Source organism: Quercus robur, chromosome 5 (genome assembly GCF_932294415.1).
Source record: "Quercus robur chromosome 5, dhQueRobu3.1, whole genome shotgun sequence".
NCBI classification, from domain to species: domain Eukaryota; kingdom Viridiplantae; phylum Streptophyta; class Magnoliopsida; order Fagales; family Fagaceae; genus Quercus; species Quercus robur.
This window is the reverse complement of record NC_065538.1, coordinates 7946102-7962641: the sequence shown is the minus strand read 5'-3', so window position 1 is coordinate 7962641 and position 16540 is coordinate 7946102. Positions and strand designations below refer to the sequence as shown.

General features: G+C 34.0%; 1 protein-coding gene across 3 annotated transcripts in view; it reads left to right on the top strand.

The window, feature by feature from the left end:
• LOC126725002 (midasin) overlaps nt 1-16540 on the top strand; it is a 42194-nt gene that overhangs the window by 20284 nt on the left and 5370 nt on the right. The window contains exons 33-64 of one of the 3 annotated variants that reach the window (XM_050429473.1): nt 52-941; nt 1115-2623; nt 2734-2935; nt 3083-3148; nt 5208-5296; nt 5376-5627; nt 6509-6644; nt 6723-6808; nt 6931-7016; nt 7316-7457; nt 7545-7634; nt 8869-8992; nt 9368-9522; nt 10013-10126; nt 10512-10682; nt 10819-10998; nt 11082-11267; nt 11445-11546; nt 11632-11856; nt 11964-12080; nt 12594-12675; nt 12769-12896; nt 12984-13148; nt 13512-13587; nt 13672-13784; nt 14314-14393; nt 14488-14601; nt 15163-15231; nt 15330-15486; nt 15759-15925; nt 16020-16129; nt 16242-16474. In XM_050429473.1, coding sequence (XP_050285430.1) covers nt 52-941; nt 1115-2623; nt 2734-2935; nt 3083-3148; nt 5208-5296; nt 5376-5627; nt 6509-6644; nt 6723-6808; nt 6931-7016; nt 7316-7457; nt 7545-7634; nt 8869-8992; nt 9368-9522; nt 10013-10126; nt 10512-10682; nt 10819-10998; nt 11082-11267; nt 11445-11546; nt 11632-11856; nt 11964-12080; nt 12594-12675; nt 12769-12896; nt 12984-13148; nt 13512-13587; nt 13672-13784; nt 14314-14393; nt 14488-14601; nt 15163-15231; nt 15330-15486; nt 15759-15925; nt 16020-16129; nt 16242-16474 — 6416 coding nt within the window. Of the gene's footprint in view, nt 1-51; nt 942-1114; nt 2624-2733; nt 2936-3079; nt 3149-5207; nt 5297-5375; nt 5628-6508; nt 6645-6722; nt 6809-6930; nt 7017-7315; nt 7458-7544; nt 7635-8868; nt 8993-9367; nt 9523-10012; nt 10127-10511; nt 10683-10818; nt 10999-11081; nt 11268-11444; nt 11547-11631; nt 11857-11963; nt 12081-12593; nt 12676-12768; nt 12897-12983; nt 13149-13511; nt 13588-13671; nt 13785-14313; nt 14394-14487; nt 14602-15162; nt 15232-15329; nt 15487-15758; nt 15926-16019; nt 16130-16241; nt 16475-16540 lie in introns of all 3 variants that reach the window. The other 2 variants (XM_050429474.1, XM_050429472.1) reach the window with 2 other exon arrangements.

Sequence of the window (16540 nt, the reverse complement as noted above, 5' to 3'; positions counted from 1 at the left end):
TATAGATTTGTACTATGCTGGTTTCTTAAGATATGGTTTTGTTTGATTTAGGTGCAGTGGAGAACTTGAGAGATTATTCCTTCCTCAACATTCTTTATATTCAAAGAATGCGTACAGAAGTTGACCGCAGAGAGGTCATACAGCTCTTTGAGCAGGTTTTTGAGGTGAAGTCATTTATAAATCCTTACCCACGGGTTCAGCTTAATTCTCAGTACTTAATTGTGGGGAACACTGCCATTAAAAGGAACCTTTTTCAATCATCTAAAATTTCAAGCAGTCAGCTTAAAGTTATGCCTGAAATTCGTCAATGTTTAGAAGCTGCTGCACATTGTATTCAGCATCAATGGCTGTCCATTGTGATTGGTCAATCATCATCTGGTAAGACTTCGTTGATAAGGTTACTTGCTCAGCTTACTGGCAATGTACTAAATGAATTAAATCTTTCGGCTGCAACTGATATATCTGAGTTACTTGGATGCTTTGAGCAATATGATGCTTCCCGAAATTTTCGATTTGTTGCTGATCAAGTTGAGTGCTATGTTAAGGAGTATTATAGTTTGCAATTGGAGTCCTCGAAGGAAGCATCTATTAGTGAAAGAAATGATCAGTTAATAGCCAAATGTATTGCTTTAAAAAGCATGGATTGTAACTTTTTATCAGGCTCTACTGAGCATGCAGAGAAGGGGAAGAGAATCACCGATTCCCTGAGTTTGTTAGTTGAGATCATTGAACAACTAAAGGATCTTAAGAAAAATGATCTACCTCTGTCATGGTCGATCAGGGATCTTGATAGAGCCATGAAGACAATTTTAAAGTTGCAAGAGGATTATCAGAAAAGGTCTTTTTCTGCGAAGTTTGAATGGGTTATGGGACCTCTGATAAAAGCTATTGAACGTGGAGAATGGATTGTTCTAGAGAATGCAAATCTTTGTAATCCCACGGTATGTGACAAGTTAAATTAATAACACATTCTTATGATATTTTGTTGTTATGTCTCTATCTGATGACCAATTTGATTCTATTAATTTTCTATTTATCAGGTCATCTAATTTTTCTTCTTATTTTTGACTGAAATGATAGAAATCTAATTTTTCTTCTTAATTATGAAATATAGGTTCTTGATAGACTCAACTCTTTAGTGGAGCCTTCTGGATCAATTACACTTAATGAGTGTGGAATTGTTGATGGAAAACCAGTGGTTCTTCATCCACACCCTAATTTTCGGATGTTCCTCACAGTTAACCCAAACTATGGTGAAGTTTCCCGAGCAATGCGAAATAGAGGAGTTGAGATATTTATGATGCAGCCATACTGGTTACTAGATGAAGGAAGTGGTTACAGTTCTGTACAGATTGAATTAAAAGATGTGGAGAGATTTCTTATTCTTTCTGGTATTCCTGGAGGTAGATTGGTTGAATCAATGGCCAAATCGCATGTCTTCGCTAGGAACGAAGGTTCAAGACTTAATATCAGCATTACGTATCTTGAGCTGTCACATTGGGTGCAGTTATTCCATCAGCTTCTAATGAATGGTAATCAGCCTTTGTGGAGTCTTCATGTGAGTTGGGAGCATACATATCTTTCTTCTTTTGGTGAAGCTGAAGGGGGAAATATAATAGGCCATGCTAAAAGCACTTATTTATCAGTTATAGAGTTGTTGGATTCATCACTAGCTTTTACTTTGTGTTTGCCTGGAGGATGGCCAATGCCATTGAAAGTAATGGATTTTGTACAGTACTCAAAAGAAACTTGTGTGAAACAAAATTGCATGTATCTAGAGTTCCTGGGGGCTCAGTTTGCATCATTTGAATCAGGAATTTTTAGTGGCCATAAAAGTGCTTACTTGATAAATGTGAAGAAGTTAGAACAGAAAATGTTTCCCAAGTCTTCAAATTCAACTGTTTCAAACTTTGGGAAAACGGAATTAGCATTGGCTAATAAGATGCTGGAATTTGCTGCCAACTGGGCCATTGAACAAGCCACGGAAAATGATCTAGAGCTTTATCTTCTCTGGTTTAACTGGTTTAGTGCTCAATTGCAACCCTTCTGCCAGTTTTTCAGTTCTTTTCTGATGTTAATCAAGCGGGTAATGGATCATCCTGTTTGGAAATACATTTCTCAGCGACACCGTGAGGTTGCATCTCTTCACCAAGTAGATTTTGGCTTGCTGCCCATACCAATGTTGTCATTAGAATTAGTTAATTTAATGGCATCGAAGGACATGGCTGAATCATGCAGCTTATTTTTAAGTAATGCCATTAACTGCCTAGGTCCATTAAGAGTTAGCTGTCAGCAATGGAATGCCCAGAGCAGCCATGAACATAGTGATGAAGCTCAGGGTTCTGTATTGAAATCTCTGCGAGTAATTGAAGAGGAAATTCTTCATAAGTTTGTTGATTCATCATACATGTTTATGGAATCTCCTTCTTTTGCTGTGCTGATTCAATTATACACTGACCTTCTCGAAGATCACATACTTTTCTGGAATGGTGTTAACTCTGACCCAACTACATCGTCAAATGTTGAGCAGTTGCGAATTTCCTGGCGTTCTTTGATGAAGGATGTCACAAAATTGAAGGAAAAATTGAGTGATGTCTGCCCAGAAGCAGCTGAGATTGTGCTGGTAAGCTGACCACAATAATGTTGCATTTTGTGTTTGTGTCTTGTTATTCATTTCTTTTAGCCAGATCCTGTAATGCACATTGGGCTTGATTACTCTTTTGTTCATGATAGAGGGAGAGCAAGAATCTGGAGAATTTCGCTAATTTATTTCATAAAGAGCATCAACTTTCATTACTTTGTGAGAAGTCCTTGCTTTGGATTCATGGGGGTCATCCATTCTTGCCACCTTCTGCTAATTTATTTCATAAACAACATCAACTTTCAGTGCTTTGTGAGGTACTTTGGCCAACAAATTCAAACTCATGGGTGCAAGGTATGGCATTCTTATTTACTGTGTATTAGGTTGCTGTGACTGTTAAGTTGTTGAAATCTACTTATCAAAAAAGAAAAGAAGTTAACAATTCTTTCAAATTATTGAAGTGAATTTTTCTCCCTTTGTTGAATATGTTTGCTGTAGCAGTGAATAGAAGTCTGATTGAGGTTGTTGCATCATCAAATCCCGAACTTCGTTTTCTTGCAATGCAAGGTAGAATTTTCAGATTCTTTTATGACCATATTCCTTTGACATAATATTGGGATAATATTCGAATATGCTAGTCTTGTAGTTTTAAGTTTCATAAAGTTTAATGTAATGCTTGTTTGGTAATGTGTTAATTATTATTTGTCATGTTTTAGCCTATGATTTGGGACTTGTTCACATACTTGAGTGATTTTTCTTAATATTATATATGTTGAAGCCACATGTATGAGGGGAATTGATTGGCTAGGATTTATTGGGTTTACTATATTATTTAGTCTTTGTTATCAACATTAGAGTTCTCTTTACCTTTTGGTTGCTTGTCTTTCTTATGATTTTTCTCCGTTTCATTAGTCTTCTTGAGGTTACTTTTATGCCTACCTTCTCTTCTACTACTCGAAATGTAGTCCAACTTCTTTTTCTACTCTTCTTCTTTTACCAATGGTTTATTAGAAAAGTTCAAAACTTCAGTGGCTGGTACTAATTTCCGATGATTTGTTTTATAATGAGGAATCTGTGGACAGCAGCTCATGGTCAGATCCTTACCTTGGATAACCTCATGCTTCGAGGTCGCCCTTTGGTGAATCGTTGTTGTATGTGCTATTGTAATGAGGAATCTGTGAATCACCTGTTACTTTTCTGTCCGATAGCTCATTCTTTGTGGACTCATATGCTTCGGTTGTTTGGGATCGAGTGGGTCATGCCAGGTTCAATAGCGGACTTATTATTTTGTTGGTACCATTGGCTTGGGAAGCATAGCTCCGATATTTGGAATCTAGTTCCAGGCGGTTTAATGTGGATTATTTGGACTGAACGGAATCGGTGTTCTTTTGAGAATAAGGGGAAAACTGTGGTTCAGTTAGTAGATTTGTTCCAACGGACCCTCTTTGATTGGTCTCGGTGTTGGGGTTTTTCGGATTGTTTTACCCTTATGGAATTCCTTTTGTCTATTAGCTTTTCTTAGTGGCTGTTTGTGTCTTTTAGTTCACTACCGTGAACCCTTTGTATTTTAATGCTTTTCCCTTATTAATAATATTTTCTTCTTACTTATCGAAAAAAAAAAAAAATCCCCTAGTTGGCTTGCATTAACCTTATTGTGATTCTACTTATCTTACTGGAAGGGGCTGTTGCGGGAAATTCTGGTATGGTTAAGTAATGAAGTTCCTAAAAGTTATCTTGCTGGATACTTTTCTCCGTTTCTTTTTTGTTATTCTTGATAATGATAAAACTTCGGATTTCATACCAAAAAAGGGGATGAATAAGAATTTTCTGCAGATTTAATTGGCCAAATTTGTCTATGATATTCTATTTCCTGGTTGTTTCTTGCTGGTTGCATACCTTATTTATTGTTAGTTATCAAAGATTCAAAGCTCTCTTTTGGGAATGGACAAAGTTTAGCTACAAAATTAGTTGCAGCCTAAGACTATAACCTTAATAAAATAAATATTACTATATATTTTGGAAATCTAACCGTTGAATTATATATTCTTTACACACTTAATATATATGTCAAATTTTGTGTTAATTGTATATTATTTACTATGTGATCTATAAACTTATATTTTATGCATAATTTTAAATTACAAAAACTTGCAATTTAAACAATTTATTGATGACATAGTTATTGATCTTTAATTTTCTAGAAATTTTGCAAGCATGGAGGATATAAGAAAAAGATGTAATCCAATGGTAGATTTGTCAAAATTCACCTCCAATAAAAAGATATTGAGTAAGGTTATAGCTTTAGGCTACATCCAATTTTGTAGCTAAAATTTGTCCTTTGAGAATCGATTTCAATGTAGGAGGGGAAGGATTTTCTATGCAAAACAGAATTTTGGTTTGTATTTAAGACATGGGCTGACAAGTTGTACCATTGCCGCAATAAAGGAAATGTGGTTAATCTTTAAAATAATAATGTTGTGGCTATTCTGTTTTTGACTTGTTCTTGATCCTACTAGATAATTTTGTTACATTTGTTATATACTTTCACATTTTATTCTATTTTATATACTACTCTTTGATTGTACAATGCAAATGTGATTTCTTTTTCAATTCCATGATTATGCAGGTGTTTCCATGTCATTATATATTATGGGCAGATGTAATGATATTGAAGATGATGTCCCTGTTGTTCAGCAGTTGGAGGAGATGCATCAGGTATGTCCTTTACATTCTCTACAGTTACTGCTATGGATTTCTTTTCCCTTGTTTGGGGAATAAATTTTTCCACTTGCAGATGCTTTCGGAAAGATTTAAACAAGAAAAACACAAATTGGAGGCAAATTTGGGTTTTAGTGAGCATATAAGTTCTGAGGCAAATTCAGCTGCTTGTTGTATCTTCTGCCCTGAAATATTGTGTAGGAAGTCCGGGTTTGATAGCTGGCAGGACACTCTTCCTTTAATTGACAGAACAAGTCTTTTCCTTGATATAATGTTACTTCAGAAGCTCTCATCTTTCCTCTTGCTTGATCCCAAAAGATTACAGCTGGTATGATCAATTAAATAACAACATTCTTGGTATGATGTTAGTACTTGGCTGCTGAATGTAATAGAATTGTATCCTATAATGGAAGTTCACGTCCACATCACTAAATTTAGTAGATAATAATGTTTTCTACTCTGGTGCTTTTAGATGGACCAATTCATAGACTTTTGAAGTCAAGAGAATCATATCATAATTGCAATGTCCTAAGTTTGGTCATGAGTATATTTTTGGCCCTAGTTCAACTTAAAATATGGCTTCTCTAACTGTACATTTGCATTTCAATGATATTTGATTGTAGATTGTATTTTGTATTCAATGATATTTGATTGAATGATTTTAATTTAAATAGTTCAATTGGTACTAAAATTTTTTTCGTCCTCCATAGGATTTTATTTATTACATTATGATAAATTACTAGTTAATCCCAAAAGCTTAAGCTGTTAAAAAGGGTTATCATTTTAACAGTATTCCAAAAAATTCAAATTCATTTTGTTTGAAGTATGTGGTTAAATGATTAAATATACCATATAACAATGGCTTAAGCTTTTGGGACAATTGATTATTTAAATTGGTATCCGAGCTAGAAGTCCTGAGTTCAATCCTTGTCTCCTCCACTCTACCTCTCATTTGAAATCCCATGTGTTGGGCCTCACCTATAAAAGGGTGTTTGAGCCCACACGTGAGGGGGATGTTAGAATTATGTGGTTAAATGAATAAATCCACAATTTCCTAATAGCTTAAGATTTTGGGAGAATCGGTAATTTAACACTTTTTTATATGTATTTTTGTGCTCTTCATTTATTTTTTTGCTAGTTACAGTAAATAGTTCCATGTGTTCGTTATATTATTTAATATGTTATTTTTTTGCTTTTCATTAATGACAGGATTTGGGTACTGTAACCAACCTGCTGGAGTCTGGCTTGAAATATTCCTTGACATTCTCATCAAGACCTCCCCAAATGTTTTTACCACATCAAAAGATCTTGTGGACAATGGATGCATGGACTTCAATGGATGCAGGTCAGTGCAGTATTATCTCTATGGGTTAAGCCTGTTACATTATCCATACGCTTATCTTTGTACTTATTTTTAATGCAGTGAATGGGAAAATTGCCAGTTTTGTTCTTGAAATGTGGTTTAGGTGGCATCAGTCTCTTTGGATCCATCAGCCTGTTTTTATCAAGGTATGTATCATTTTGAGTGTGACTCTGTGTCTATATGTGTGCGTGTGGGTCTGTGTGTTTTATGTTTTTTATTTTTTGACTGAGGAAACTTGTGGTTTTGTGGTCTTCTGATTGACATGCAGAACTTCTCAAAGATTGGTGATTATGATATTCCACTACCTGATATGCTTGTACAGCCTGTGAATACAGCAACAGTCTTCCAGATTCTGTAAGATGATATATATATTGCTTGATAGCCATTTGAATTTGTAAAACTGTTTTATCATATTTCAATTGATTAGCTATATGGCTCTTTATTCAACGAAAAGAATAAAGTACAACAATTAGAAACTTGGTATTCTGTTGTCTGGATTGTACATTTTTTCATCATTTACTAAATTACCGTATTTTAGAGGTTTGTTATTTTTGACCATTTATTATTATGTAATGATGCTGGTGAAGTCTTCTTTTTGATGTCACACTTGCATATCTCATTTCTCTCTCTTCAAACTTTTGTGCTCAATGTAGGCAAGGTGCATCCGCTATCCGTGAATATGATGTGCGATGTCTGAAGCTTAGAGTTGCTTCTTGTAACCTCTGGAACAGCTCTGTGACTGGGACAAAATTTCATCATATTCTTTTATCTATGGCTCGTTCTCTTTTCCACCAGGTAGCTCATGTAGCAAATTGGATATGCTTTTATTATTTCTGCTAGTATTCATGGAATTCATTCTTAATGTTACTCTTCTTCTTCCAGATTATATATGCACATAAAAAGTCTTTTGATTCAAATGATTTTGCAACAATCAAGTCCAATCTTTGTGCATTATCGGAGAATTCAGTTAAGGTATGCTTTTTCTGAAGTTTCTATATCTTTAATAATCTTTTGAAAAATGAGTGTTTCCAAAAGACTGGTCTTACCATTCGCATGGTTACTTTCCATATTTTCAGTTTACATTCTTTTTTTTTTTAATTTTATTATTATTATTATTATTATTTATTTATTTAATGGCGCCATTTGTTTCAACTTAAAACATTTTTCAAAAAATGTTTTCCTCATTTTCAGGTATTTTGAACAAAAATGTTTTACGCCTCTTATTTATTGCTATTGCACTCATATTTTGATTGTGCATATTATTTAATGATTGACTTTTTAAAAAAGAAGAAATTGGTTTAAGTGTGCTTTAGGTTATTTTTCAGTTGTTCTGTATTAATACTTTTATGTGGTGTATCAAACTTTTTATTTCATATCTATATAAAAAACGTAGAGGAAGACCAAAAATCATATTAGTAGAAGTAATAAAATAGGACATGTCAATTAGGGGAGTAACTCAGAATTTGACTTTAGATAGAGTAGAATGGAGGCAAAGAAGACATATTAACTAATATGTTGGGGATCCATAGCCGACCCCAAAATTTTGGGACTATGGCGTGAATGAAATGCTAGAAGTTTTGAGGACCAAAGAAAGGAGTATTCCAGAACTAAAGATGTTTTTCTTACTTCTCTTTCTTCATTGGGTTTTTATCCTTTTTCTTCTCTTTTAGATTTCAGTGATCATTGTACTCTACACCATGATTGATGGTCTCTAGTATATGTCCTGTATACATTTTTTTTTCCCCAATAAATTATGTTATTTATAATATATATATATATATATATATGAAAATTTGTGATTTTTCAGACGTTTCAAATACCAGAAAATGTTTCCCAAAGTATAAGAACACAACCAAATACCAGAAAACAAACAGTTTTCCTTTAAGATGTTTTTGAAAACATTTTCGACATAAAACATTTTGTGCTTGTAATTCTTTTAACTCTCTGTGCTCATCATTGTGAACATGAAGTATTTCCCATTTTCAATAAAACTTTCTACTTAAAAAAAATTTATGCTGAAATTGTCGGAGCCTTAACCTTACAAACTCATACCTAGACTTTAAAATCGCAGTTTTTGTTTCCACTAGACTTCACATGTGGGTCCCATAGAATAGAACTTGAATAGAAATTTATGAAGTAATAAAAAACTAATCTTTCATGGCTGCATCATGTCCATCCCTTTATCCATCTCTTTCTTTGGTGACAGCAGGAAAACCTCCAGCAAATGAGTTCCCTTATTCTCTCATCAAGCCATGGCAGATTGAAGGAGTCGGTGCAAAAGTACATTGAACCACTGCTAAAAGATCTCTATCTTCACTGTGAATCTACTGGTGATTAAATTTCTATTGATCATTTTGTGCTGTGTTTAGGATTTTTCTTGGGTATCAATTTTATTTATAGGATTTTGTCAACGGATGCCCCAAGGACATTTGTTAGTGAACCATTTTAGGAAAGTTTTATGGGAAACTAAAAAAAAAAATCTTATTTTTTAACAGCTTTTTTCTATTTCCCGTAAAAGTGGTGTTAAAACTTTTCTAAAATAGTTCATTAACAAATGCCCTAAGGGCACTTGTTACCGGACCCCTATTTATAAAGTGCTAGTAATATTAATTGTATTTATTTTGGTTCCAAGCAAAATTTGTTTTTCTGTTAAATTTAGTTTATTTATTTTTATTTTAATTTTTCAATCCTTTTTTCTTTCTTAGACTTCCACTATATTCTTGGTTGTGCATGGTTACGGATTGGGGGATTACGTTTTCATCTCTTGCTTAGCTCTGATGATCTAGATCCGGCCATGAAGTACTATTGGAAGAATTCACAGTTGGCTGAGAAGATAGCATCCCTTAAGCTTGAAATCCAGGTATCTTTCTTGTATTATTTAACCAGCCTAAGTGTTTTGTAATGGTCTTTCATGCCTCAGGGCTCTTTTGTTGTTTTACAATGTTTAATTTTTTATGGGCTTTATTGTGAAATTTATGCACCTCAAATGCAATGTCAAAGATAGAATCGCTGTCCACATCTAAAGCTCTTCAAGCACCTCTCCTCAAATTTATTTCTTCACAACTATTACTTTTAGCTGCGTATTTGCATGTGTTTGTTGTTATCTATGGTTCTTTTGTTATTAAGTATCTTAATTTGAACCACAAGTTGAGTGCACAAGTTCTGAAGTCAATCTGACATGTTTAGTTTTAATTAATTTCATTTCTCTTTGTAAGATCATAAACTCAAAACTTGTAATATATGCGAATGAATTTGCATGCTCATGTGCAGGCAGAAGTTTGTAGTTGAGCTTTTCTTTGAAGCCAAACGATGTGATAAGTTTAAAGATTTTAATATATGGGTTGTTGTAGGTGCGACAAGAGTGTGGCTACTTAGCAGGACACTTTTCTACAAGAGAAGATGATAATAGAAGAACACTGACTTTAGAAAATCTTGAAGTGGAGCTTAAAAGGGTGCAAAGAAAGGTTTAATCAGTTTCACTTCTATTCTTGTATTACTATTTTCGTTGGCAGATGAAATAAACTAATTCATAGTATACGATAATATTGATACTTTGTTTGTGTTTGAGGAAATCAAATGTTTGTGGCAATTGTGAGTATGAATGATACCTTTTTGATAAGTAATAAAGTCTTACTAATATCAAAAACTCAAATCACCCAAGTATACAAGGAGTATACAAGGGGAGATTATTAAGTATCAAATCACTAACCGAATATGGAGGATGACAATGTAAAACAGACATCCAATCCAATAAAGTTCTAAAGAAAAATATTAGTTTACCAAGGCTGGACATGCTTCTTGTCAGTTCTTGTCTTTTATATGATGACAAAAGTTTCTTCATGTTCTCAGATTGTGTTCCGCTCTGATCCTGGGAAATTTATGAAGTTAAAACATGATTGCAAAGAATTTTTCAAAAAATGTGATGGGCTTCTTAAATGTATTACACCTTTGGAGGTTATGATGAGTAATATTGAAGCCATGGGCTTACCACAGATTGTTGATCAAGTGTGCAACTGGCAGGTACAAATAATTATGCATGATTAGATAGTTAGGAATGTATTTTGTATGATAGCAATTCATTTCTTTTCCATTCCACATTGCTGTTGCATTTTAAATTATTATTCCTATTTCACATGTTTCTATCTTGGTTTATCAGGACACAGCAACCTGTTTTGTTGGCCGATTATCAGAGGAATATGCTGAATATGTTGATGTAGTTCAACCAGTTCAAGTTGCAGTTTATGAAATGAAATTGGGCTCATCGCTGGTTCTGGCAAGTGTCTTCCAGAAAGATTTGCTGAGGATGGTTGAGCTGGACGATATGGATCTCATTATGGTATTTTTTCTGTTTTATTTTAGATTTATTTTTTCTTTTGGATGTTTTAAACATATCATTGGCTGACTTGGAGGGTATTGCAGGGAACTATCTATTCATTCATGAGATTTCCCCGTGGATTTCCATCCAAGTTGATTTCTGTTAACTTGAGCAGCACACAGCCTCAGCTTCTTTCCTATGACATAGATATTCCCACAATCTTCTCTGCTGCTGATATGACCTTGCTAGAAAAGTTGGTTACATTCTCAAATGGTGTTGCTGTTGATAAGGTGTTCTGCACTTCATTTAATTCTTTCTTAATAGATAAACTTGTTTCATTTGATGTCTCCATCATAACGTCGTCTTCTTTGACAGTTCATCTATTTGGAGCATTTCATCTATTTTACTATTATGTAGTATCAAATTGACGTGTTTATGCAATGTATTTGCTTTCCCATTTGGAACAGGTCTCTGTTATGCAACTTAAAGCGTCTCTTCATCAAAATGTTCTTGTCCGTGTTGCACATCATGTAGCTAATGCTCAATTGATGGATAAAGAGTCCTTTAAGGTCAGAGTCTATTTTAATTGCAACTAATAGAAAGGAATTTGCTTACACAATTATTTTCTAATAAAAAATATATGTTCTGAATCAGCTTTTGCATAAAATATTTAAAGAATTTTCCAACCTTTGGGTGAGCATGAAAATTCAAGCAAAAACCAAAAAGGACTATGATTCTCAGCAGTACAAGTTCAGGCCTCGTGCGTTTCAGATTGAGAGGATTATTGAAGTTGATATATCAACACTTGGCAAGTCAATGGGAAATGATAGTTTTTCAGAATGGAAGGCATTGCTTTCTGAAGAAAAGTTGACTACAATGGTAGTAATTTCATAAAATTTATATGCAAATCTATGCAAGTATTTGCATATTGTAAATTTATCATATTTTAGTATTTGGTGGTCATAAAATCCTTTCATCCTTTTTAGGAGACTTCTAAGGAACAAGAAGCTTTGGAGGAAGAATGGGATGTAATAGAGGAGTCCATCCTGAACAACATGGTCGACATTCACAATCATTTATTTGGTTCAAATAATCTTGTTGCTGTAAGTTTTATTAGAAATTTTGTTTGAGAATACTTAATATATTGGTCAATCTGCGAGATGTCACCTTGTGCTCCTGAATTTTTATTTATTTATTTTTTATAGAAGAAGTATGAATTTCAACAGATATGGTATTTCTTGAAATTATGATTGCAAGTTTTGAGTCCAAAATAATAATAATAATAATAATAATAGCATAGAAATTTATTCTGTATTTATTTATAACTTGTTTAACAGAATATGATTTTGTATAACTAGTTCATTCCTTTAACTTTTTCACTACAAATTGATGTCTCAGAAGAATGTTTTAGTGGTTTTTGTGTATTGCTAATGTAAAACCGCTGGGAGATAGCTTGGTATTAATTGAAGTCAGTGACGTATTTATATTTCATTGTGGTTGTATATGTCTTGGTACACAAGGTTATGGCTTCAATGCACCCTATTCTTGGGTTTGTGTTTGTGTGTATTAAAAAAGATGCTACAAGCTGTCACTAATATATTGTTTGTTCAATTCAGCTTGAAACTTTCCAAATACCTGATGCAGAGAGATTGCTTTCCTTTACTGACTCCTATAGATTGGGAGTAGGGATGATTAAAGGTGATTTAGTTGAATTTTCTAATTTTCTGAATGAATATTTGGTATATTGTGCCATGGAGAGAGCATTCATTACCTTTTCTTCTTTACCCCCAGGTTTTGGAAGTTTATTTTTGTCCAGTTTAGATGCTAAACTTGTGCCAGAGCACTTATTACGTCTTTGTTTGGAGCATGAGCAGACAATTGCATCTCGTAGATCTGCTTGCAAATACAATTTTTACAAGGTTTTGCGAACTTCCTTGGTTGCTTGTTATTGCAATGTTTTCTTTTTATCTGATCATCTTCTAACTGAATTACCATCCCTTTTCTAGGATTCAAATGCTCCTCTAATGGCTAAAATGGTGAAACTGCTTTCTCCTATTCAACAGCAGATTCTTTCCCTCTTGAATGAATGGGAGGATCATCATGGCCTCCAAAGTATCATGGGTGTAATTAAGATGCTCGTGAATATTCCTTTCAGCACCCCATTGGCTAAGGTAGTGATATGACTATTTTACAGTCTCTTCAGGACTGCTTGATGGATGGCTTTGGATGATGCAAGAAGTGATTAAAGTAGTTTTAGTGGACAGAATAGGTCCAATAACACTAGTGCACCTTTAACCTAGCATCGTATGTGTCACTTAGTTGCACAGAACACTGAGTATTAAATCTGTGAATTAAATTGATAGATTGTTATTTAATTTATTTGTTAAATTTAATCTTGAATTTTGAAATCCGTCTCATGGAGCCTTAACTTCTGTCTATCTGCATGTCTGTGTTTGTATGAACGAGTTGATTATCCATCAATACTAAACCTTATCCCCTCCAATGAGTGCATATGTGATTTTTCTTGTTTGCAGGCTCTTTCTGGATTACAATTTCTACTTCACAGGGTCCAGGCATTACATGAAAATGGCTCAAAATTCTCCCTAGCTGGTTAGAACTTGCTTCCACTAAGCACTTTTCCTTGGGTCTTGCTGTTGTTATTAACGTTTTATGGTTTTCTTTAAATGGTTATAGATCAATTGGAGCCTATTCTTGATCTGATGTCATCATGGAAAAAGTTGGAATTTGGATCTTGGCCTGCCCTGCTTGATGAAGTGCAGGATCAGTATGAGATTAATGCTGCGAAGGTAAGCCATAGTTATTCATATTTGTGAAGACTCAATATAATTGCAGTGCAATTGTTGAGCGTAAAATTTGTTAACCTCTAAAGAGGACGAGGGTAAATAACAGCAGTAAGAGTTAATAGTTAATACTATTCCTTGCCCACAAAAAAGTGTGAATACTTTAGCCATTTAATAATGAGGAAAACTACTGTTGAAGTAAACAATTTTCTTTTGTTTTTTCCTCTGAGTGAATTTAGTTTGTGTACAATCATGGCATAATGAACTATGCTTCAGTGCAATCAAGCAAGTACAGGTTCGCTGATCCTGTTAGAGAAGTGAACAATATGTAACATCGGAAGATAAACTCCTGTTCTTGTGATTAATTCCAATGTTTAAGCTTTCACAGTGTATGCATTAAAACAGCTTATAGAATACTTAAGTGATATAACATAAGCTTGCAGAATGGCTAAAATGTCCTTTTCGTCTTTAATCTTGAACCTCTGTGTTATCTTTTGCTTAACTAATTTAATTTTTTGTCTTTTTACTGTTGCAGTTATGGTGTCCTCTATATACAATTCTTCAACCCAGAGATTCTGTTGATACAGTTGGATATGACCTATCTACCATCCAAAGGCATGTTCTAATTAAGTTTCTAGTCTGAATTCATTTTGAAATTACTTTATTAGGTATATGGAATAATTTTGTAATTTACAATTGGGACTTGCAGTTTGGAGGAATTCATTAACACATCCAGCATTGGTGAATTTAGGAAACGTCTTCAACTTCTTTTTGCTTTCCTTGGTCAATTTGAAACTGGTAGATGCCTGAATATTTATTCATGGTGAGTTGTAAATAATGTGGCTTTGTTGTCTTTCACTTTTTAGATTTAAAGAAAAATCATGTAGGAGATCAACTGACTTTTCCCCAATACATTTCTGTGAAAGTTAACATGTCATCTCTAAGACTCAAACACTTCCTTTTGTTTGAGGGAATGGGGGAGAAAGTGGAAAAAAAGACACAATTTCCTTTTATTATTTAGAAGGAAAAAGAGGAGAAAGAAAATGTAGATGGAAAGTTTCTATGGGTCCCACCAATTTTTATTTATTTTTTATTTCCCCTCCAAATCCATAAAATGAATTTTATACCCTTGGAATTTTTTTTTAATGTGAAATTACTTTTATATTGTTATAAGTAATTATTAATTTAAAATTTAGGTGGATAAAACAGTAAAATAATCTTTTTCCCCCCTTTCATTTTCCTTTCCTTTCCCTCACTCTTTTTTCTTCTCTACCCCCCTTCCGTGCAACCAAACATAGTGTAATGGTCATAGTGCCCATTATATGTTCTTTGTTGGTAATTATTGTTTATATATGGTATACTAATTGTTAATTGATTATGCCAGCCCTTCTGATATGGAAAATCTGAAGATCTTGTACAATGTATTTGGATTTTATGTGCAATTCTTACCAACGTGAGTTCTTTTCTCTTGTTATATATTTAAATATTTTTTTTTAATTAACAAAGATCTATGGACTCATTTTGGTTGGTAATAATGTGTTTTTATTCCAGCATCTTGGAGCACATAAAAGCTATTAGAAGAAATATTGAGGTAGAGCTAAAAGAACTTCTGAAACTATGTGGATGGGAGCGTTCAGAAAGCTTGCTGTCAATTAAAAACTCAAAAAGTACCCGGAATAAGCTCAGGGATCTTATAGAGAAGTACAATGTAAGTAACATGTGGTCTATTGGTTTATCACTGATGCTATGAGATGAGCTTTTGTTGGATTGGTAATAGTCAACAGTGGACTGTTCACATGAGTAGAACCCTACAAAATTTCTATTTTATTTCATTTTTTTAGCCTTCCAACTCATTCGCGTCAAATGTGATTTCTTATTTAGTGATTAATTTGTACTCATATTTCTCAAGACACAAAATAATCTAGCCTCTTTTCTTGGAGATAATCGTAATGACATGCTCTGTTGTTTTTGTTTGTATAGGACCATCTGCAAAAGCCTGTATTGCCTTTTCTTAACCAATATGCACTACAAAGGGGAACAAATGCTCAATTACTAAATGGTCAAAAGCTGCTTAATGAATTTTCAGAAAAAAATATAGGGATGTGCAATGCTCCTTTTGATCTGACAGCATTCTGTGATGAAGACAGGTTTTTGCTTTTATACATTCCTGGCATTTTGTGTGCTTAAGTTTTTCTCCAAATGCCTGATTCTGGAACTTCACCATCATTTTTCCTGGTTTAGGTTATTTTATGCTGATTGGAGAAAAAAAGTAGATCATGCTTTGCAGGAGTTGCACCTTGAGAGAGATTCTGATTTTGATACTCCTTTCTTACACTTTCAGCCTGCTGAAGGTCCCCCCCAACCTCCCTACTTATTTCTGAGTTATATTCCTTAATATCTTTTTTTCTTCCGTTAGTCTCCTACTTTGGCATTTCCAGTCTTATGAATATGTACTTTGTGCAGAGGTTGGTAGTATTTTAAGGCAATGTTCGGCCTCCCAGTCTACATGCCTCTTGTACCAGGAACAATGGAAGGATGTGTGGTGCACAATTGAAAATATATATCAAACTGTAGTGCATTGTGGTGATCTATGGAAGGACACAAACAAGAGTCTGGGGAAGAGGAGGGCCTTTTCAGAGCTTCTAAAGCTGTTAGAAAGCAGTGGCATGTCTAGGCACAAGTCTATATATATGGAGGTAATCAAAATTGGATGCTGGGATATTAGTTGTTGTAATCTATAGCTCAGATTGTTTGTGCATTAT